General features: G+C 56.0%; 4 protein-coding genes across 4 annotated transcripts; 2 read left to right on the top strand and 2 right to left on the bottom strand.

Annotated features, from left to right (window-relative positions):
* Window positions 1-2,453: 2,453 nt before the first annotated feature.
* INS49_008018 (uncharacterized protein) lies at window positions 2,454-4,020 on the top strand (the record flags this gene model as incomplete). The annotated part of the gene is made up of 2 exons (XM_043168763.1): window positions 2,454-2,737; window positions 4,014-4,020. 2 exons carry the CDS (start codon window positions 2,454-2,456, stop codon window positions 4,018-4,020), a joined length of 291 nt encoding a protein of 96 aa, XP_043026443.1.
* Window positions 4,021-4,579: 559 nt separating this feature from the next.
* INS49_008017 (uncharacterized protein) lies at window positions 4,580-5,627 on the bottom strand (the record flags this gene model as incomplete). The annotated part of the gene is made up of 3 exons (XM_043168762.1): window positions 4,580-5,320; window positions 5,380-5,497; window positions 5,566-5,627. The coding sequence occupies 3 exons, from the start codon at window positions 5,625-5,627 to the stop codon at window positions 4,580-4,582; spliced, it is 921 nt and encodes a 306-aa protein (XP_043026442.1).
* Window positions 5,628-13,578: 7,951 nt separating this feature from the next.
* On the bottom strand, window positions 13,579-14,095 carry INS49_008016 (uncharacterized protein; the record flags this gene model as incomplete). The annotated part of the gene is made up of 2 exons (XM_043168761.1): window positions 13,579-13,747; window positions 14,037-14,095. The coding sequence occupies 2 exons, from the start codon at window positions 14,093-14,095 to the stop codon at window positions 13,579-13,581; spliced, it is 228 nt and encodes a 75-aa protein (XP_043026441.1).
* Window positions 14,096-15,877: 1,782 nt separating this feature from the next.
* INS49_008015 (uncharacterized protein) lies at window positions 15,878-21,155 on the top strand (the record flags this gene model as incomplete). The annotated part of the gene is made up of 3 exons (XM_043168760.1): window positions 15,878-16,299; window positions 16,689-16,967; window positions 17,078-21,155. The coding sequence occupies 3 exons, from the start codon at window positions 15,878-15,880 to the stop codon at window positions 21,153-21,155; spliced, it is 4,779 nt and encodes a 1,592-aa protein (XP_043026440.1).
* Window positions 21,156-22,435: the final 1,280 nt, after the last annotated feature.

Here is a 22,435-nt window from a genome sequence, read left to right as displayed (position 1 = left end):
TACATGTAGTAGTGGCAATGGCCACGACGGAGAATCGTGATGTGCCGAAAGAGCAGATCTTTGGACCGATGGTGATGGACCGGGGATGTCTGAGGGCATCTTGAGGCATGGACGAGGGAGCATCAGAGTTTGGGACTGCAGGCATTGGTGCCATTCCCCAACTGGCCCGAAAACCCAAAGGTTGTGTCAAATGGTTCCAGAAGGCTTCTACTGCGGTGAGAAGCCGCACCTTCCCTGTGTATTGCAGGCTCCTGCAGTCAAGGTGAAACAGAGGCCAAGGAGGGGTGGCGGCCGTCATGCCTGCCCTCTTGCCTCATCACCTTGGGCCCGCACCACATGTCCTGTGTACCTCCCGCTGCACTGCTTCCCGCTAATGAGCCCAGGTAGACAGTACCACGCGTGGGACTCGACTTCCAACAGGCTGGCAACGCTGGCTGGCGATCATGCACCTCCAGCCCTCGAGACCTCCGCCAGGCCTTTCTTGCCAAACCAGACAGCCAGACATACAAACCCAAGGCTGCCACAGCTTCAGACTTCTCTCGGGCCTCTAACGTGACATGACACCTGGCCTTCTCTTCTCACCATCGATGGCCCATCGGTAGTTGAGACAACCGCATGCCGAGGAGAGGGGCAAATGTCTTTCAGAATCTGGACGAACGACACGAGACGAGACGAAGACAAGAAGAGGTCGCCGCGCGCAGAAGCGACGGCTGCCAGATACGAAAGTCAGAAACCAGGGCAGCAGGCACCTCGAACCCGGGCCAGACAAGAGCTTGTTTCACAGCCGTTCAAACAAAGGACAGCCCTGCCTGTCCGTCCGTCTGCCCGCACGCTTTTCGATCCACATTGCTGCATCACGTACGGAACATGCGTGCATGCATACATTTTGTACGTACTTTTATGTACGTTATGTAAAATGTAAACAGTCTGAGCCCGTGGGCCGGCGGCGCACACACCAGACAGACCGAGACCAGTCAGCCTGTTTCGGCTGCCACACACAAACCCTCGATCTTGTCTCCCACCCTCGATTCTGCCTGCCTGCCTACCTGCCTACCTGACTTTACATGCCTGCATGCAGGCACACTGTGCCTGCTTGCAGCAAACCGATTGCTGTACGTACGGCATGCGTGGCTTGGATCGCTTCGATGGGTTCATGGCTGGTTGTGTTGGCTGTAACACACTGTCACCCTGGTCTCGGGTCGTTCCCTTCCTAGGGCAGTGAGACAGGCCGCTTCTCTCCTCACTAAACAGTCCGGTGGCATCATCCGCATTGATTTATCGACCCAAGACGGCAACGCACTAGTCGAGGTTGGACGGGTTCGTTGCGGGCGGGCGGCCATCGCTTCGCTTCGCCTCGCTTCGTGTGCATGCATCGCATCAACTCGTCTCCTTGCTGTGTCATCACACACCATACCCCTGACCAGAAGCGGGCCACCACCACGACACACTGCCCATAGTGCAGGACCACCGCCGTCAGTCGCCGTCCCTCTCTCCAGTCCAGGGCGGGCAGAGTGGGTGACCTCGCTGGTCTGCTTCAACCAGTCCCGCTTTCTCGGCCAACCAAACAATCGAGTGTCTCCCGACCAGGCAGAGACCTCTTGTCCAGCCTGCTTTTTGCCCGCTTCAGCCTGCTTTTTTTGCCTGCTGCACCGGCTGCTGGGCCTGGCGACTGTGGAACAAGCCCCGTCCCCGGATGCCCCAGGCCCTCGAGCGAGATACCCCGTGGCTGCAGCTTGTGCGGCATCGCCTATCACCAGTCCGGGTCGTCCGTGGTTCCTGCTTCTATTTCGGGTTTAGTCCAGGGACCCGACAAGATCCACTTTCCCTCGGTTTGAGGTCCATCGAGTTTCCCCTGGGCCCTCCTTGCAAGTCGCTCGTCGCTCGTCGCACCTCGCCCCCGTCGCCCTTGTCTGCTGTTGGACAGCCCACCCCTCCCTTCCCTCACTCCTGGCTTCATATAATACTTAAAGCCTCAGCTGGCATCTGTGATCCTGGGGATCTATTTAGCTGCCGTTCAATCTACCTCCAGCACCTCCAAGCTCCAGCCCCATCCCGTCGTTCGCAATTGGTGTGTGTGTCCGTTGACGACGACTCAATATCTCCGCGCCCCCTGTCTCTGGCATCCACCTCGCCCACTTCTTTTGATCTACACACGGACCAGATCGTTCGCTCGGTTCTGCTAGATAAAATCCAGCTTCACTCCAGTCTCTCGCTTCCACCGACGTGGCATTAAACACATATATACCCTCAGGCTGAGCCTTCTTGCGTCATCCCGACCTTAATAATCCTCCTTTCCAACTTCCTCCCCAAGAGTCGAATCCGCCGTCAAACCGCAACATTCGTCTGCACACACGCCTTCAAACCCCTTGAACGTCCAGACAAGAACGGAAAGCTCCACAGACCGTCCAGCATCACCACCTGTCCTCACCGCTCTTCATCTCCCACTCGCCAAAATGGACTCATTCGGCTTCCAACCCGTCAACACTCGCTTCACCCCCTCAGCGGGCTCGCGAACGCGCTTCTCCTACCGCAGGACATCAACGAGCTCTAGCAGGAACTCTTACGCCTCCAACACTTCCTCGGCGTCCGCTGCCTCGTCCATCAACAGCCTGATCTTCCGCCAACCCTCGATCATGGACCTGGAGGAGGAGCACAAGGCCTTCGGCTCCGAGCTCAAGATCCTCGAGCCAAGGCCTGTCGTCTTCTTCGGCAGCATGGAGGAGCGCTTTGCGTCGCTGTAGTCCATCGTGCTCTCATTGGCCACATCCAAACAACTCCTGGTTGAGTGCGTCTTGGGCTTTCGATTCTACAACCTCCTCTTCAGCAAATTCGCTTCACCACCCACCCCTTGACGCCGTTTAACACTACGAACTATGATACCAAACGATGAAGAGGGGACGGAACTTTTTCCACATTCAAATCGACCATTGGTCGACGGCGCGGGACATTGAAGTTACTTTTTAAAAAACTTCGGGGACTGCCTTTAGGGGGAAGCACGGTAGTGTACTAGCTTCACCCAATGAGATCCGGGGTCATTCCTGGCCACCCGATCTCATCCACTGGCGGGATTGCAGCTTGATTTTATCACTTTGGGACAAAGGAAGACAATCTTCCACCTGGCGCAAAGAAGGTGTTCAATTCTTATTTCGGTCGTTTACGGAGGAAGAGACTTGCTATGAGATCCAATATGGCTTGAATGAGACCACATTCACGGTAGACGACGGGAGGGGCTACTGCTGCGAAGGAAACATAGGGAATTCAGGAATATAGCGGTCTTTGAGCCGCTCCTCCACCTACAACTTCTCTGCTTGTGCGTATACTACGTGATGTCAACTCCGCGTGTCTTGGTTCACACATGATTGCATGTACTGCCCAAGGGGTACAAGGCTGTCAGCACCATGCTGAAAATGGTGCAAATGGTGACTTGGCGAGTGCTATTCGCCTCGTCGCCGCCACCATTACTGCCACTGCCGGGCAGCTGTTTCATTGCCCCGAATCCAGAAATGATTCCCGCGCCCGCACGGAGCTGCCATCACTCGCCGCGCCCCGCGAGCCCACTTGGAGTTCGCCTCCCAAAGACGCCCCGATGCTGAGGGAGGGAGGGACGGTGTTTCAGGTCTGTTGCTGACAACATGGGGAGGTCTTTTACATCATCTCCGCGGGCCTTTCGGTGCCGCGTTCTCGGCCGAGGGAGAGATACCTGACGGCTGCCCGGCAGCTTCTCCCTAGTCTGCCTGGTCCGGGCTTGGTTCGAGATGTTCCGGGCTTTGTGTGATTCGAGTAGGCGTGCCCGGGTTGTGAGGTCTTTGCTGCTTCGAAGGGGAGTTGATTGTTCGTGTGTTTCTAGTGGTCTGTATGGCGGAGCATGGCCTGGCCAGTTCGGCAGGAAGTGATACGAGGAGATCAGGTGTTGGTGTATGATACATTCTTTTGGACCTGCCATCTGATGTGGTTTCTTTCATTTCTGCACCCTTCATACGTACCTGACCGCGGCATGTCAGCATGGAAAGGAGGTTGTGATGATGGGACATGTACCACCCGGTCTAAGCAGCCACTTCGCGTATGGTGGTGAGAAGGATACACGGACAGAACGACAATGAGATCTGGGCAGTATCAATTCTCATGGATCTGTACGTCCACTTCTGATAGAGAATTTGAGGATCCTAACATGAACCATTTGTCTATAGACTTCCATTTGGTATGGTACCTGAGGTGCCACGATTTGCTGTTGCAAATTTCAGAGGTTGACGACCTGTTCACCATCGGCCGTTGGCATCCAACCTTGATTGAATATAGAACTATTCGGCCAGAGCTCTCCGGAGACTGTCATATTTCTCCAGCCTTTTCAACGCCGGATATCTTTCCTTTCGCACACCCCCTGACAGACAGACGGACAAGTCTGTATGAGTGACCGACCATGAGAGAACCAGCCCCCTAAACCACCGAGTCACCTGAACACAGGTAGAACCAGATCCTCAGAGCAACCTGCCTGAACTCCTGACACATCTCCCCTGCCCCTTGGCGAAAACAGCCCCCCGTCGGAGATGAACTGCCTGAGCGCCCGCCCGCACACAGCGCCTCACGCCCCACGGCTCTCAACAACCCACCGCATCCTCTCCCTCACCTCGGGCGAGATCCCACCAGCCGCGCGCCTACCCTCCTCCAGGCCCTCCCACAGCTCCGCAAAGCGACCATCAGCCGCGACGGCGTCCCACAGCGCGGGCAGCTCGGCCAGCAGCGGGCCCAGCGTGGCGCACGCGGCGGCCACCGCGGCGTGGAGACCCGCAGTGGTGTGGGCCCCCCCAGCGGCAGCAGGTCCCTCCCATTCGCACGCGAGCCGGGCGGCGGCCACGAGCGACTCGAGGTGGGACAGCGCCTCGCGCGTGTCGAAGAGGCTCTCCGTGTCGGTGATGCAGTCGAGGATCTCGGCAGCGCGGTCGCGCGTCGCGGCCGCGGCTGCCTCGGCGCCGGCTTGGAGGCCGTGGTGGGTTGCTAGGATGTAGACTCGGGCGTCTGTCAGGAAGGAGGAGATGGGCTCGTAGGTGGTGAGCTCACAGCCTGTTGTTGTGGGGTGTCCTGTCAGCGGGTGGTCCTTTGTGATGTCTTGCTTGCTTGCCTGTTTGTTTGTATGACGTGCTCCTGATGCTTGGCTCCCTTCCCCCTCGAAACGACCAGCTCCCCTTTCCAGCCGTTCTGGGGTGTTTTTCTTTTGGGGGTGGGATGTGTGAGACTTGCCTTGGACAATGTAATCGTGGATGGTCCACCAGTCCTTCCAGTCCTGCTCGAGGAGACGGGGCACCTCGAAGACGTCGGTCATTGCCTGTGCTCCAAGGGTCAGCCAGGTGTTCTTGCAGACAAGGAGGCTGAACCCATGCTCACTGTTCCGTCCTCAACGGCCTGATTGATAGTAGTCTGGAGGCTCGGGCAGATTTGCTGAGCTTGGGTCGCAGGCACGTGGTAGTAGTCCCCTCCAGCGAGCTTGAACATGATGGTGTACCTGCAAAGCTTCAGTCAGGACCAGCTGCTGTTGACGGGGAAGAGGTGCAAGCCTGCTGCTGGACCTACTCGTGGGCTGGGCGGAACTCTTGTCCGTCGCAAGAGCGGGTGCGGTACGGGAGAACGATCATTTCGGCGATGATGGTTTTCGTATCGTGACTGAGAAAGTCGAGTAGGCCAGGGCCAGTCTTTCGAAGATCAGGTGGCCGATTTGTGATGCCTTGGACACAATTCGAGAGATACTGTGTATGTGTGTGGGAAAGCGAGAGAGACAGATAGGGCTTCAGAGAGAGTGTGTTTTTTTACACAGAGATGACGAGAGAGGTAGGTAGTGAAGTCATCAGCGCGAAAGCAGCAACTTTCTGTCTGATTGAAAGTAAATCAGTGTGCAAAATGAGACCGCCCCAGTGGGGTGAATGAGCTGACCGTCGCCGTCGTAAACTGCAGTCCACACAATGGAGAGCTGCCTATTGTTGGGGACAGACAATGGCAGGCCGGTCGAGCAATAAGCCACGGGCCATTGTCTCATTCAAACCACATCTCTTATGTTACAGATTCCAGTGGAAGTTTGCGACACGTGTCACAAGTCACGTAGGTACCCGCGTCTGCGGATGCTTTCAGTTGTTTCTCTCCTGCTGGAAGCTTGATCACCATCATGATTACTGGCAATGTTCGAGTACATATGTGAAAACCTGGCAAAAAAAAAAAAAAACAAGTCATCAGGCCACAGCGGGACAATACGTTCGCGCTTCTTATCCTCTTCCTTTACACTGACGATGTTGCTCACTTTGTTTGAGTAATTGCACTAGAACCATCACAAAGGCAAGAGCTCCTCCATAATTCGACATATCAGACTCATAATTGACCGCCAAGGATAGTGTGGCTGCCTCAGTGGCTGGCTGGGAACCCGAGGCTAAGGTCTTTGTAGTGTCTGGGACATGATACATATGCATTCACATTGAGGACCGCGTCGCTGGCTTTGTCCTTGCTCCACGGGTTTCCTTGCCCAACTCCAATCTAAATGCTTGCCACCACAGATGGGAATGAAATGATGAAAATAAATTTAGGTCAGTGACTTGGGCCAGATCACTGAGGCAAACATACGCCTGAGACCAAAGTCCTCCGTTACGCTTTGTCGTGCTGTGTGGCGGTTTCGAAATGTGCGCTCCAGTGGTCACTATTCAAGTGCAGCATCAACATTGTCCTCAGCAAATTCAAAACAATCTAAGATCACTGAGACAGTAACTAGAAGTACTGTACCACTCATATGAGTCGCCAGAGTTGTATGCCGCACCTGGGAAGGGTGTGTCATTTGTTACATCGCAAGAGTGGCAAAATTAGTCCCAATATTCTAGGACAGGCCGCTATACGGTGAACAATGATGGCCGCATCTAGGAGGTAGTCGGAGGATGCTTGATTTTGTGACTGCCTTCGTTCATCGCACCGGCCATTGCCACAAATACGGCCTTTCGTGGCATTTGGTATGATGGTTGGGGTATGATGTCTCGAACGGTTTTTTTGACAGGATCTCTCTCAAAGACAAGTAACTACTCGCTATAGCCATGCCGTTGATCCGGCTAGTATCAATCTCGCATGAACCAGTGTTGCCATTACGATGCTTCTTCCATGTCGATGGTCAGCTGAGGCCGAAGAGCTGCGGTCTCACGACACGCCCTCTGGAGGGGTGGTATCTTTATGGATTCATGATTCCCCCCCCCCCCCCCCCAGATTCCATTGTTTCAACTTGGACCTATGATAATAAAGACTTCATTCTAAATGGGTCGTGTACTTTGAGAAGGAGGAAAGCTTCCATTTCGTTCTATAGATACTCGCTCCATGCGCCAACTCCTCGTATGTCTGATGGTCACCGAGCTCATGCGACACTTTGACCATTACTGACGGTACTAAAAGCGCAACTGTCATGAAGTCTTTGACTTGGATGCGAGACAAATGCTTCGGCTACCATTGGAACCGGAAGTATCTAGTGTAGCACACTGTAAGGAGGGTTTGAGAGCATGAGGATACAAGTCAGGTTGCCGGGCTGTGTATTCACATCGAGCAGAAGACCACAATGAGTAGATGGATTGCATACAGACATGTCTATCTCTCACGAAGGTTACGGACTTCTTCTTTCGCCATGTTTCTCCAGCAAAATATCTATCCACATGTGATTGCTCGGCGAAATGGTCGTCGTCGATGGGGCACCAACCACAACGTGACCTCTTGTAATACAAGACGAGGATATATATCTACATCGCCACATTGCACTACGGACTCTAGATACGGACCCGCAACAGAGTAGTCGCTCCAGAGTCTATTGTCCACTTGTGGGATACTACATGCGCGCTGCGAGTCTTCAATATATGCTCTTCACAGGATCCGATACCCACTCAACCTCATGTGTTTCGAGGGGCGCATCCGCCCCCCAAGGGAGTTGTGCACTTCATCAACGACGACAACAGGTGAGCTCTATGAGAACCTCCTCACACCCGGATGTATATGCATTGGAACGTTGGCGATTAGGAAAGTTGCATCTGCCCGCATATGGCAACCACATACTGAAGATCCTCCGGACGGACGGCTTCTCACTATCCAACTTCCCCAGTTGCAACCTTGTTCAACCACCAGCAACCAAAGGCTGAAGTCAGCGCCAGCTGGCAGGCAGGTGCACACCCTAAGCCCGTATGCCTTGATGACGGCTCATCCAGGTTCAGCTTTCTGCTGAGTCTGCCGGTGGTCGTGGTGGATGATGCCCCAGGCCGCACGGGCCCCCAGTCATGTTCGGCGGTCAAGTCAGTCTGGCTCTGCCCCTATTCTGAAACACCTCCCAAACCACCTTACCCATCGCGCACCATGCCGACCCCTCTGGTTTCAAGATTTGGAGGAGGCGGTCAGCTGGCAGATGACCTGCATGGCCAACGCGGGCAAGCGCAAGAGGAGGGGGATCTCGGCCAGCCTAGGCCCCGACCAAGTCAATCACACGCACACCCACACACATATGGACGGACTCAGGCACACTGGAGCTAGAGTAAGCAAGGGGCGAGCAAGACATCGGCCGACGCACGGAGGAGTGTGACGATGAGCCGTGATGGGCGGAGGAGATCTGAAATACTGGGGGCGGATGTGCACGGGAGGCAACGCTGGGCGTGGCGTCGTGGCCGCGAGTCGCCGCTTCTTTGGACGAGATGGGACGATGCAGACGGTTTGTAGATCCGCTGGCGCGATGTTTCCGCCGCCCATTCAGATGTGACGGCTGGTTGAGCGAATCGATTCCAAATGCCACATGTCTAATACGCCGAAGCAAGGACGGTTGGGAGGCCGTGGAAACAGTCTGCATTACCCACCCATCATGACTTGCCTGCCATTCTGCCTCTTGGCAAATGGAGATGCCGTCTTGGAAGTTTCTCCGGCCGTTGTCAAATTCAAGCAACCTCGACGGGGTCATGTCGCAATGCGAACTACACATGAACAGTTCGGGAGCGGGAAGGAGACAAAGAGAGTCATGCCCTTGCCATAGTCACCCGAGCCCGGAGCAGCCTCAGACGGGCTTCCTCAGCGCACGAGATGGGCCAGGGCAGGCCATGACCTTGTCTCAAAACCACCTTCTCCGCGATGATCACCATTAAGCTCTGTGCTAGCATGATGGTCCTGGATTCGTGATCGACGCCACATGGACCCTTCTTCCTATCCTGCGGCATTGGACTAAGCCGACCTCCGTCCCAATTGCCAGATCCTGGACATTGCTGCGCCTGGCGATCTTCCCAATAACCGCCTGGCGAAGCTGGAAGTCTTGCAGCCGGCTACACGCAGTCCGTGAGCATCCGTAAGGCGCAGCGATTTTGCACATGGGTCACTCCTCCCGCCTGGTCCTGTCTCCGACCGATCTCTTGGGCCGTCGACCCCGGATGCCACCAGAGACTTCGAATGGTGTGCATCCGGCTTGCCAAGGGGCCGTGCGTGAAGAAAATGAGGTGCCCAATCGAAGAGCATCGTGATTAGAGACAGGACTCAACTTCATCCCAGCAAGCTACCTCTGGAAAGTGCTCACGTCCATGAGCGCAAAACTTGAGCTGACCAAGTCGTCCCATGCGTCCTGCCGGGCTTCCCAGCATCGTCGGCGCCTCGGAGATGCCCACGTCGCAGTCCTTACAGTACTTGCCACTGGCTTGTTTCTATTCTCCGTGGTGGTTATGCAGTCCAGCGGTCAACACCTGTTGACCGTGGCAAGCCACAACGCCCCAACAGACAGCCTCAAGAGTCCTCTTCATCCTGCGCCCAAACCTGCGTGAGCATGTATGATGTTGTGAGCGTCTGTTCGCCGAAACGCATGATTTCCCTGGACAAACAAGACGGCCCGCCCGACGTCTATCGCCCCCAAACATCTGGCAGGTACCACATAGCTTGCTCCATATGGAGACTTGCCTGGTGACAGTCCGACCTCGCAAAACACCAACGTTGATCATGTACGGTGCATAGGGTACATAAATGGGCCGTTGCATCGAAACTCACGTTGAGTGGCAGCTGCGACGGGCCCCGTGACCACTTGGCAGGCGGGAAAGGACGTGACAAGGTCCAGTTTGAAGCGCAATTATTGTGGTGATGGCTCTCAGATACCGATATAAAAAGCAACAGAAACGCGTTGGTGAGCATCACCGCGGCCAACTAACTCCTCGAGAAGGATCCTTGATGCGCAGGGGCTAACGGCAACGTTTAATGTGCGGCTCGGCTCCAACAAACGAGAGCAAAGTCGCCCCATAAACAGCCCGCAGTGGGACTCGCTCTTTGACGTGTTGAGCTTCGAGTTGACGAGCTGTTCGTCTTGGCGCTGACAGCTGGTTACAGGCTGGTTTAGCCGTCGGCCTGATTGGCTATCGTTTTCTGTAAAGAACGTTTCGGATCGTTCTACAGTCTCGAAACGCGCCGCGTAGCCCGCCCTCTAGCGTCGCATCAATTAATAGAACTGGGCCATGTGGCAGATTGAAGTGCAGTAATGTGGTGCACATGCCAGACTTCGGCTTGAAGATCACTGCTGTGCCAGCAACAGAGCGAGGTCACAATTGATCTTGCCGTCAGGCGACTCCTTCGTGTCGGGCCCATATAATTTGAAAGTGGTGGAAGAACGCACCAGCACCCGGCGACCGGTCGGAGGAAGAGCGGCCTTGCTTGTTGAAGCCCTCGAGTCTTGAAAACTCGAATCCTGGTTGTGAGCCGATCGGGGACAGCGATGCATCTCACGTACCCAGTAATTCCAGTTGGAAAGAGCCACTGGCGCCTGTAGTGACAATTTCTGTCTTCGCTAATTGAGGCCTCTTGAGCAAAAAGGCCAGCTATCCGGAGCCGCTTGTGTAAAATATGCACACGCACCCGATGCTCCCGAGGACTGATTAGAGAGTAGACGCCGGGGCACGCTGAGTTGTGCACGGAGTAGGACATGTGCCCTGATGTGCGGCCAGCGCCCGAGCGCGGATGTTATGCCACGCTGTACATCAGCTGCGCCAGCCATAGCCCAATATCGGAACGCCACGACCGCCGCGTCTGATCTGCTGAGCGGCCGCGTGGTTGGTGTCTTCGGCCGGAACAATGAGTGCATTGAGCCCGTCCGGGCAAATAAGTGCGCCAGCATGGGAGTCGGCAGTGGGCAGGCACCCAGGAACGGCCTAGGCAGGGGATGCTCATGCGGGGATTTATTGGCCGGCCTGAGGCTCAGGCGTTATTTCACCTAGATGATGGTGTGAAGACCCTGGCGGCGGGCGGGAGTCTCTGGCTGCCCGGTTGATGGAAACTGCTGGTTCGGTTCGGACAGCACTGGCTAGTTGGCCGGTTGCGCTAAAGGCGAACCAGACTGGCAACGTTGCTTTCCTGAGGAAGCTCCATCCAAAGTCAAAGTGCTTGCATGGATGCACGCATTGAACAGGCCCGATCGGCGATGCCATCAGCCGGAATTCAAACGCGGCCCCTGATGACAGGTTTCTTGGTGTTGCCTTTCATCCAGCGTTTTCAATACAGACTTCGGAATGGATCTGGGAAAAGCCACGTCCGGAGGTCAAAAAAGGGGCTGAGACCCGGATAGCTTCACCGAAAAGGAGGGCTGGGATGGGATGGGATAGGATGCCCCGCGATCTGCCGGAGAAAAAGAGGTAATCTAGATAGCGATGCCGCAGCTCCTAGCGGCATTTGACGGAATTGATTAAGATTTAGAGTTGCATGTGTAATTTGTCGCATAATTGCAAAGTTGCAACGCGTCAATGTTTTGGGGCTGGTGATCCGAAAGAGACTTTGTCAGTGGCCGAGTCCTCGCCCTACTCGGTGTGCCTGGTGTTTGCCAGAATGGTCCACTGGACTTCCATTTGAACGTCGATGAGTGAAGCCACGCAATGTCAACAGTGGTCTAGGACAAGCTGCGGCCATTGAAAAGTTGTACTGCCGAAGGGGACGAGCATTCGAGGGATGATGCTAGCATAACGGCGCTTCTGTGAGTGCTGAGAGCCAGTCATCTTGTCTGCCCAGGGTGAGTGGCCCAGCGTGACTGCTGTGTGCTGCGAGCTCTGGGAAACTTGTCATGGCAGTTTCCCAAGTCGAGCTGACTAAATCTTGTTTGAATTGGAGGCCAAATGACTCGTTTCAGAGAGACGGGTTAGAGTTGCCGCGTGCATTGCTGCTGAAGAGAGGCGCCTATGGCGGCGTGCATGCATCGAGGAATTGGAGGGACGTTCGCAGGTCCAGTGCCGGCGTATCGGATCCAGCCATCAACCACGGATGCCACCTAACCAGGTGGGTGTTGTAATATGTATGTGATCTCCGTGCAGCCCGAGGTTTAGCGAGGCAGTTGCGCCGGCTGGGTTGTGGCGACGTCCCCGGTTCCGGGCGCATCGAGTCCTGAAAATGCGCAATTCCGGAGCGGGCAGCTGTTTTCTGAGGTACAAGTACCGGTTCACTTGATTATCACGGTGCGGTACCCACAGAACCTGGGCGACCTCCTGCATGATGCGTGCAAATGACAGGCAGGTAGCGTTTTCCGCGCAATGTTGCAGCAGATACGTGTAGCCGGTCTAAAAGGTGCCCGGCCGGGTTCGCTTGAAAGCTTAAGGAGGTCATCATGGTGGAAGAGGACCCCCAGAAATCCAAGAATGGTACAAACTCCACTTGGGGCGGACGAAAGTGGCCCGTGAGGGATCCGTGCCCATTGGTCATTTGGCTGTCTGGGCTCTGGAGACGCAGCGAGCGATCATTGACGAAGCTTTGACGTGAGCCTATTGAGCCTTCGTGCCAGGCCTGGCCTGGTTTGAGATTGACGAGAGAACGGCGGGCACGCTTTCCGAAAGGCTATGTGGGGTGTTCATGAAGAATTGCCGTAAACCTTGGGTGGCATGGCCTGCATGGCCTGCAGCGGCCCCAAGGCACATGTGCTGTGATTAGGGCGGGATGGCGACGACAATCGCAATTGTTTGGACGCACATCCTGCGGTAGTGATGGCGCCACGGAGCTTGAAAGGTGGGATGTTGGAGACCAGGCAGGCTGACTGGCTGGAGACGCCTCCTTGAGACCTGAGCGACCCTGGTCTGGTGCCCGGGGTGCCTGGTGGCCGGGCACTTGGCTGCACCACACTGCAGTCCCTTCCGTACTTGCGTATCCGACGATGGTGGAATTGAATTGACGGAATTGGGTCCTGGTCTCGTTTTGGCAATGAAATTTAAGGGGGCTCCACCAGCCAGAAATTCTCCGGCGGCCTGGTACAAGCAGCACATGTAGACTGGCGCCACGGAACCACTGTAATAACACGGTTCACCACCAGTCTCGCACCGGGCGAATCAAGCCATGGCTGCCACAAAGTTATTTAGAAAGGGCGAGAGATTGAGGGCCGCCGGAGGCCACGACCTGCCACTCGGTATGGACTTGGGTTTTATTATGGGACATGGTCTAGTCCCGAGAGACTGATGAATGTGCTGTGCGTGGCGCGGAGCACTGACGTGAATCGTTGGCGTGTCGCCCTGGCTGATATATCTCGCAGCCCATATCGACAGAGGTCCAGGAGCCAATTGCATGCCGTGTGCCTGGGTGCTTTGTGCCTGGGTACTTGGTTGCTCAGGCCTGCGATCCGGCCTGGAGAAGCGCTGGGCCTGTGGTCACCAGGGCCTCTTCGGTGCTGGGGTGCCGCGGCGCTGCGAAGCTATCGAGATGGGGGAAGAATTCCGCGCCCAATTCCAGTGCATCTGTGGCTGAAGAAGAAGCAATGCTCTGACCGACACTGGCGCTGGACAGACTGTCTGTCAGCCAAACTCGACTCGACCCGACTCGACTCGACTCGACCAAGCCCCGTTTGGACCCTTCCTTGTTGGGCCAGGTGCACCTGCGCGCCCAGGTTCCCCCCTGCCTGCCCAAGACCTGCCAGGTTTTCCAGGATGCCAGGGAAGGTGCGTGCCAGGGGCCAGGGATCGAGGAGTGGATCAGTTTGGGCATAGCGCTACAAGGAGCATCTTGCCCGATCCGGGCTGTATCGCATTGGTGAATTGCGCACTGCGAAAAACCGGGCCTCATCTCACTCCTCACCCGGCCCCAGCGTCACGCCGGGGCCCTGCCTGGCATGTACGCGGACTGACATGTCAACCGACGTGTAGATTGGCAGACGAGGCAGGCAGGTGGACAGACAGACAGACCGACAGATAGACGATTGAGAGATTCACAGAACGATAGACAGACGGACAGAACCTTCCGGACTGCGTCGAGGGAGACAGAAATTCGCAGGAGATTGCCCTGACTTGATTTCTGCATCAGGAAGGGAGTCGACTGTTTCTGTCACACGTGCAGCAGCCACCGGCACGTATCGATCGTGTACCGGCCGAGCACCCTGCTGGGTGTGCACCGCCTGGCCCAGCGACCCATCTGCCCGAGGGCCCCGGTGGCTTGTGACTTGAGGTGGACGGCACCAGGACCTGGCCGGGGGGCGGCAGGTGGTGATGAATGGTGATGAACATAGCGCAGCCATCATTCCTGAGCCCAGGATCTCGCAACAATCCCGCGTACTCGTAGATGGATGGGCACATCAAATCAATCGAGGCGGACGATAGTCTAATATCTAGGCTATCTAGTCCCCTAGGCAGTGGACATGGACGTGGGTAGTGGGACAGGCACGAACATGGGACGCGGGAGGTGGGACATGGGACGTGGGTACGTGGTGCGGGAGATGAGGAACCAGAGAAACCACCACTGACAGGTCATTCATCCGGCCAGCCAGCTCATCTAACCGTACGGTCTACTGTTGCAATGCAGATACATATACAATCTACAGCACACAGAGCACTTTGCTGCTGGCTGCACCGCACTGGAGTCCCTCTGCGGATGGTGCCATGGAGATAGAGAGAGAGAGGAACAGATCCAGGAATATCCAACGTAGAAAGAGAGAGGCGACAAAAAAAAAAAAAAAAGAGATCCCGACCTTCCTGATCGTCCATCATTTCCATCATATCCATCATCGCCCCTCTATCCCACCCCCTCCCCCCTTCCACGCGCGGGACTGTAGACTACCCGTTGATTGACGCCTACCTCTTACAGGCCCGTCGCAATTTTCATTCCTTTTCACTCCTTGCTTTGTTATAGTCTGCCCTTCCTCTGTCCACGGGCAATGCAGCATCGACCCGACCCGACAACTGCTGCTGGCCGACTGAGTTGGCAACTTTTGTTTTTGTCCTTTGGCGTTCCTTCATTCCACCCTTGACTTTGGTAATCCGTAATTATTATCGACCCTACCCATCCTTCCCACCCGCGCAGTCAAACTCCACCCCTTGACCCGACCTTCTCTGGATAGGCTACTTGGGATAGATTTTCCTCGCCGTCGTGACGGCACGCCGGCAGACCACGACGTCCAAGCCAAGGAGCGAGCCTGTTGCCCTCGCCTCTCCTGCGCCTGGCTAACCTGGCTCCTGTGCCGCTCTCCCACACGCGACTGATCTCCAAACAAGCCAAAACCGAGATCCAGGATTGTCAGGGTCATCCAGGCACGCCTCGAAACACTCGGTCTCCAGCACCTGCAGACCTGCAGCACCGCAGCACTGCAGCGTTTAAGCTCTGACCCTCGGCCCCGGGAGGGACTGGCCAGGACTGGACTGGACAGGAACAGGAACGGGATAGGACCAGACAGGCAGGGCTGGGGTCTCTTCTCTCACACTGTCAGACGGGGACCTTCTGACCCCAGGGCGACCAAGCGACAGGGCGGCCAGACGACCAGACACCAGGCCAGCCCACAGTCCACACACCCAGTCCACACCAGATTCGTCGCGTCGCAGACTGCCGACCCTGAAGCAATCTGGCCCACGAGCCGGCGTGCCCCTCGACCTCCTTCGTCGAGGTCCCTCGGAGGTCCCTGAGGTCCCTCGCATAGAGGACCATGTCGCAGCTTTCGCACCAGAGTAGGGAACATCCGTCTGATGCCCACGCCTACTCCCTCCCGCGCACCCCCCATCAGCCTCCGCAGCGGCCTCACCCTCTTTACCACGACCAGTCTCACCCCCATCTCCAACCTCAACCTCACCACTCTCAGTACCAGAGCCAGCCCACGCCCGGCCCTCCCTACACTCCTGTGTCACCCACGAGCGCACCCCAGCTCGACTATGCCCAGGACAGCCCTACCATAGGCCGAGCTCAAGTACACCACATTCGAGGCCAGCATTCTGGTCCCGTCCCTAGTCCCATCACCATTGTCCCCCTTGGTGGTGTTCATGCCTCAGGTTCAGGCTCAGGTTCAGTCTCCGGCTCCGGCACCCTGACCTCATCATCACCCACTAGTCCTTTGCCCAGCGCTGGTGCCAGGTAAGACGCATAATCTCTATGTCCTCACGTCCCTCCTCACCGGGCCTACTGCTCTCGGCGACTCCTCGCATTCGCGCCTACTCTTTTGCTCCCTTTCCTTTTTCGTTCGCGGCTCGGCTTCGTGCACTTTGTCTACTCTCGAACCCTCCGGGCTATGAGCGCGGTTTTGATCCACCGACTGCATCATCAGACGACTTAGTGCCGCGCGTGCGAGAAGGGTTCTTAGATCTAGTTGCTTTTCCCCGGATTGTCATGTTAGTTCTCGTCCTGCTGTGGAACTTGATCACGGCCGTTCAGACTACCGACTGCCTTGCCCGCGTGCTACTGCAAGCACTACCGAGTTACCCAAGACGTACTTCATGCTGATCCTCAACCGTCTCCCCTCTCAGATTCCGGAAACCTGCACCCAGCCCGCTGCATAATACCACAGCCATCTCTCCTCCCACCAGCCCCAGTCCTAGGAAATCACACTTCCAGGTCTCCTTTGGAGCTCACGGCTCGCCCATCAATTCGCCGACCACCCCTTTGGCCTCGCAGACAACAAACGCCCCAGAAGCCGCGGAATTGTTGCCGCGACAAAGGACGGCAGAAAGCGTCGACGCCGAGAAGTCCTACTACCACAGCGATTCCTCGGGCACAGCAACTCCTGACGACAAGACAACACCTGGGTTCGTGGACAATTTTTTTCTGCTTGCTCGCAGCGCCCACCGGCTTGCCAAACTAGCAACCATCAGCGCGGCGCTGTGACTGTCTGGAGACACCGCTAACCTTCACATAGATCCTCTTTGCCCTTACGATTTACGCATGACAGCAGAAGCGTCTCCGACCCCGTGAAGAAGCCACTTGGGGCATCGACCAACTCATCTTCCCAGGCCATGCCTGGTTCCTCGAGGATGGAGAAGGTGAAGGGCGCTCCAAGGAACTCGTCCATCGATTCTGCCATCTCCGCCATATCCACTGGGTCTTCAACTCCCAAGAACGCCCAAGATGGCTCCTGCAGCCCGGCCGATATTTCCAAGCTGATCAAAGCTGCCGGCTCCCCCGAGGCGGTGATACAATACTTGCTGAAAGAGAAGAACTCGCAGACACAGCAGAACTCGCAGCTATGGCGTCTGGTGGACAAGCAGAGGGCTATGATCCTTGGTCTCAACAAAGACCTAGAACGAGCCCTGAAGGACAAAGAAAAATACAGGAAGAAGCTCAAGGAGGTGATGACTCTGCAGACTATCCCCTCGGTTTCCTCAACATCGGCAGGGCAGGGCCGAGAATCTGCCGCAAGTCTCTCCCACCCGGATGACGACTCAGCTAAGAAGGTTTCCGACGTTCCCGCGTCTCCAAGCGTGGAGTCCGAGAACTTGAGGCATTCTCCGATTGACGTGTCGATGGCACCGTATCCGATCACACCGCCAGCGGATCAGTGCAGCAATGGCCCCCCTTCTGCTGTTGGGGAGATTTTGGATCCTTCACACTCTATGCCCGAAGCGAGCGAGCATGCCTTGGACAACTTCGATCACGATGCTCAAGAGAGGGACGCTGAAGAATCAAAGGATCTTGCATACCCGAGTAACGATATTCCCATTAATTTCGCACTGCCACCTTCGAGGTCTCTGCCAGAGCGTCCTCCGCCTCCCCAGGGTGCGCTACCACCGCCGCCACGCCAAGCGCCTCGCTCAGAAATTGACGCCTTTATCGACGAGGACGGTACTTCACGCTTCCCAGCTGTGCCAGCCCCGCCCCCGAGAAAACCACCACCAGCACCATTGCAGCTGAAGGATCAAGACTCCGGCCCGGCCTTTCCGCCTGATGAGGAGTCCGAGAGCGACTCGGACTATGATGATATCCTCGAGGTTAACGAGATTGCGGCGGAGAAGCGCGGTCGTCGAAGAACACGGCAGGAGGATGATGAACTGCGTGAAGTACTTGTTCTAAAAGAGGCAGAGGCAGAGGCACGAAGCAACTCAAAGAAAAGCAAGGGCAGCGCAAAGGGGACACCTGAGCAGGCCACACCAGAAATAAATTTGGCACAGAGTTCACCAAGGGCGCTGAATAGGCCAAACGCCCCAGGGTCTCTGGCGGGCATGCTGGATAACAACTCGTCGAGCACCGCTTTGCCTCTACGGAGTCCTGGCTTGCCTTTAAGCCCTCGACCCATGCAGTTGGGCGAGGGGCCGAACTCCCCACCTCAGTCACCCCGGCAAAATGGCCTCACCATGCCCCTATCACCTCGTGCTCCCCGACAAGCAATCCCTCTGCCTCCGAACACACCTCTGCAGACTCCACCGAGCGAACCGCTCGTCTTGAAGTCGCCGCAACCTCTCAACATCGTGAAGTCTACTGTTGATGCGGAGCCGGCCGACAGTCCAACTTCGGAGAGCCGCGCGAGCCAGACCGAGCGAACCAGGATATTCAAAGGCTTCGTCACCGAGGAATTCCCCGACCTTCTGCTGCCACCGAATGCCATCCCTTCCGTCACCGTGAAGGTCGCGTCGTCACGGATGAAGCCGTCGCGCGCGAGTTTGATTTCGTTGACGCAACTAGAGGAGGATCCTGTCTTCACATTGGCCATCATCTCCCGATTCGAAGGCGGGGAACTTTGGCGGGTTGAGAAGGACTCGATGTCTCTATCGAAGCTGGACCAGAGGCTAAAGCAGTGTGCGGCATTCACTGCGAGGACTCCAGACCGGACATTGTTCAGTGGCCACGCCCCGGCAAAGCTCGATGCTCGCCGCCAAGCCCTTGACCAGTATCTCGACGAAGCACTCAACACTGCGTTTGACACACCCACCGCCGTGGAGCTCTGCAGATACTTATCTACCAATGTTTTGCCACCAAATGCTGACGAAATGGGCTCATCGACAGGTCCGGCCGACGAAGGAGGACCGAAACTGGGCCCTGGCGGACGACAGTTCAAGACCGGCTACTTGACCAAGAGAGGCAAGAACTTTGGAGGTTGGAAGGCAAGGTTTTTCAGTGTCGAAGGCCCTCAACTGAAATATTTTGAGACACCGGGGGGAGCACACCTTGGCACTATCAAACTTCCAGGAGCCCAAATAGGAAGGCAGTCGCAGCAAGGCGGCGATGAGCCCTCGTCAGCTCGCGCCACCGACGAAGCCGAGAACCAGTATCGCCATGCCTTCCTCATCTTGGAACCCAAGAAGAAAGACCCCAGTGCCATGACCAAACATGTACTCTGCGCCGAGAGTGACCGAGAGCGTGATCAATGGGTAGAGGTCCTGCTGCAGTGGACCAATTTCAAAGACGTGGACGAAGACAGCAAGCGTGATCATCCTCACGACCGGCAGGGCTCGGCACAGGGTCACGTGAAGGGAGCAAATGCGAAGAAAAAGATGCATCCTCGCCCTCAGCAGCAACAATCTAAGGACGCCGAGGACGCCCTGATCGGCGTCAGCTACGAAGCCACGAAACAAGGTGATGTCCCGAAAATGGGCGGTCACGACTACCCACAACCCTCGCCAGCGGCAGGACTGGGGCCCCAGCCGTCCTACAGCATCTCTGCTCCCCGAGATCCACAAGTGATCTCCGACATGTCGATGTGGGGAAACAAGATGGGTGGCCTCAACATTCCTCCCGGCTTGGACGAAAAGAAAGCCAAGAAGCGCAGTTTCTTCGGCTTTGGGCCAAAGCAGAGGTCCTCGAGCGATGGCACTGACTCACTTTTTGGTGAGAGTTCCGGATCCCCAGGCACTTCGGGTGCGAAGGAGGTCTACTCTGGACCGGTTCGTCGAACCTTCGGCGCACCTCTCGCTGAAGCTGTGCGTTACAACCATCCTAGGGATACACGAGTACCACTGCCTGCTGTGGTCTATCGCTGCATACAATACCTGGACGCCAAGGGGGCCATTACCGAGGAGGGCATTTTCCGTCTCAGCGGTTCGAACGTTGTTATCAAGTCGCTGAAGGAGCGCTTCGACATGGAGGGAGACGTCAATCTGCTCGCAGACGAGCAGTATCACGACATCCACGCGGTCGCTTCAATGCTCAAGGCCTACCTGCGAGAGCTGCCAACCAGCATCCTGACTCGAGACCTGCATTTGGACTTCGTGGCAGTAACCGAGATGAACAGCCAGGCTGATAAGATCGCGGCGCTGAGCGAGCTCGTCACGAGACTCCCGCAGGCCAATGCCACTCTGCTGAAGTACCTGATTGCCTTCCTGATCAAGGTTATCAACCATGCCGATCAGAATAAGATGACCGTCCGTAACGTTGGCATTGTCTTCTCACCAACGTTGACTATTCCTGCGCCAGTCTTTGCCCTGTTCCTGCAACATTACGAGGCCATCTTTGGCATCGTTCCGGAGGAGTACGAACTACCCACACCGGGTTCGTTGGAAGAGCAACGTGGGAAGGAGCCCGCTCTCGACCTTCCCCCGCGACCATCAACTTCTGGCGCAGCCCGAGAATCTCCTCACCGTCACCGCCTCGCGGAATCACTTCAGGAGGGACGAAGGGGCAACACGCCGCCCCCTGCCAGCCTGAATCCTCTTGGCGGGTTCGCACAGGCCAGGTCCACACCGACACCTCCTCTCGTCCAGCAACGCACCTATGAGCCGTCATACTTGGCCCAGCAAAATGGCGGTGGTGCTAATCTTCACGTTCGTCCTGCATATGAGAGCGTGATGCTGGCCCCAGGCCCTGACTCTAGTCAGTTCTATGCACAGCAGCGCATGGTCAACCCAGGCTATGATCGGCCCATTTATGAGACTGGTGCTGCCTACGATCAACCACAGTCCGTCCGGGCTAGTCGTCGGGAAAGCTCCATGATGATGATGGGTGTTCCCAGGGGACTGACGCCACAAAGCTCCATGGGCCGCCTTAGGGAAGACCCTCAATTCTGATTTACGTACACGAAGCCTTACGAATGCCTTACTCTCAGCATCTGCTCTTGATGAAGCACCACCAGCAAGGAGCACGAATTTACGCGAATTGCCTCAATTCTATTTGCCACCCGAGATACCAAACACGCAGTCGTTTCCGCCCAGCGCACATCATACCCCATTGCATCAACATTGTGACATTGGTCTTCGAGGCTGCTAGCCCATGGGCACACGCAAGCACACGAAAACAAACGAAAATCCGAAAGTCAATCAAGCAGCCACAAGCCTACGGACTGGCGCCATAGCGGTAGCGAATCATTGAAAACCCACAAACACATCATACTAATAATTGGATAATCACACTCACTCATCTCGCACCGGCCTCACGGATGATACCAACATCAAAACGGCGTGGAGCATTGGCACTGATTGTTTGGGGTTTCTTTCTTGTATTTCTTTTCCCGTTCAGCTTTTCTTGTTCTTTGGAAATATCCATGATACCTGGAGGAAAGATGGAATGGGGCAACGAAAAGGGAGGGATGCCAAAGGCAACATGTATAACAAAAATATATGCGTCTCTACCTTACACCACCAATATCGCTGTCAGGCTCGGAGTTGACCAGACATAGAGCGGGTTCGGGGAGTGGCCTTAGTCTTTCCGTTCTTAAGAGTGGAGGATGGGGGAGGTAGACCGCCGCGCCGTGGTCACCTATTTTCTTCTTTTCTTTCTTGATTCCTGCACGGTGTTCGATGGTGTTGGCGGCGGCTGTCCTTTTCTCTGTCCAGCTCCGCACAACCAGCCTGCTGCTGTTACTGCCCCGAACATATACATATACATATCACTCGAAATTTGTCGTGGAAACATGCATGTCTATCTAGGTCTTGAGGAGAAGTCGCGAGTGATGAGAGAATATTATGAAGACAAGACAGAAAATTGACGAATAATTGACACTCCCTCCGTCTGACCTTGAACGGCTCGACTCTTAACTTGGCAGCCACCGTCAACGTCGTCATCCTAGCCCTGTAGCTTTGCGATCATGATGTAGAATGCCCCATGTACCCAGTCCACGCTGCGCTTCCCGGGCTGTCGGTAGGACTGTTGTACCTGAGACCTCGCTCGTAACCAACCTACTCCATATCGCAGCCCTTCATGATACCCCAAAAGAGCCAGACCGGACAAACGGCCGTCTGGGTGATGGTGCGCGGCCTCAAACAGGCGAGTGGAGAAAACCTCTTCGAGTCGCGGCAAACCAGGCCACGATCTCAATGAGGTTGGTCGCCCAACCAGGGAATTTAAACCC

This window comes from Diaporthe citri (genome assembly GCF_014595645.1).
Source record: "Diaporthe citri strain NFHF-8-4 chromosome Unknown scaffold_3, whole genome shotgun sequence".
In the NCBI taxonomy this organism is placed as follows: Eukaryota; Fungi; Ascomycota; class Sordariomycetes; order Diaporthales; family Diaporthaceae; genus Diaporthe; species Diaporthe citri.
This window is presented reverse-complemented; position numbering and strand designations above follow the sequence as displayed.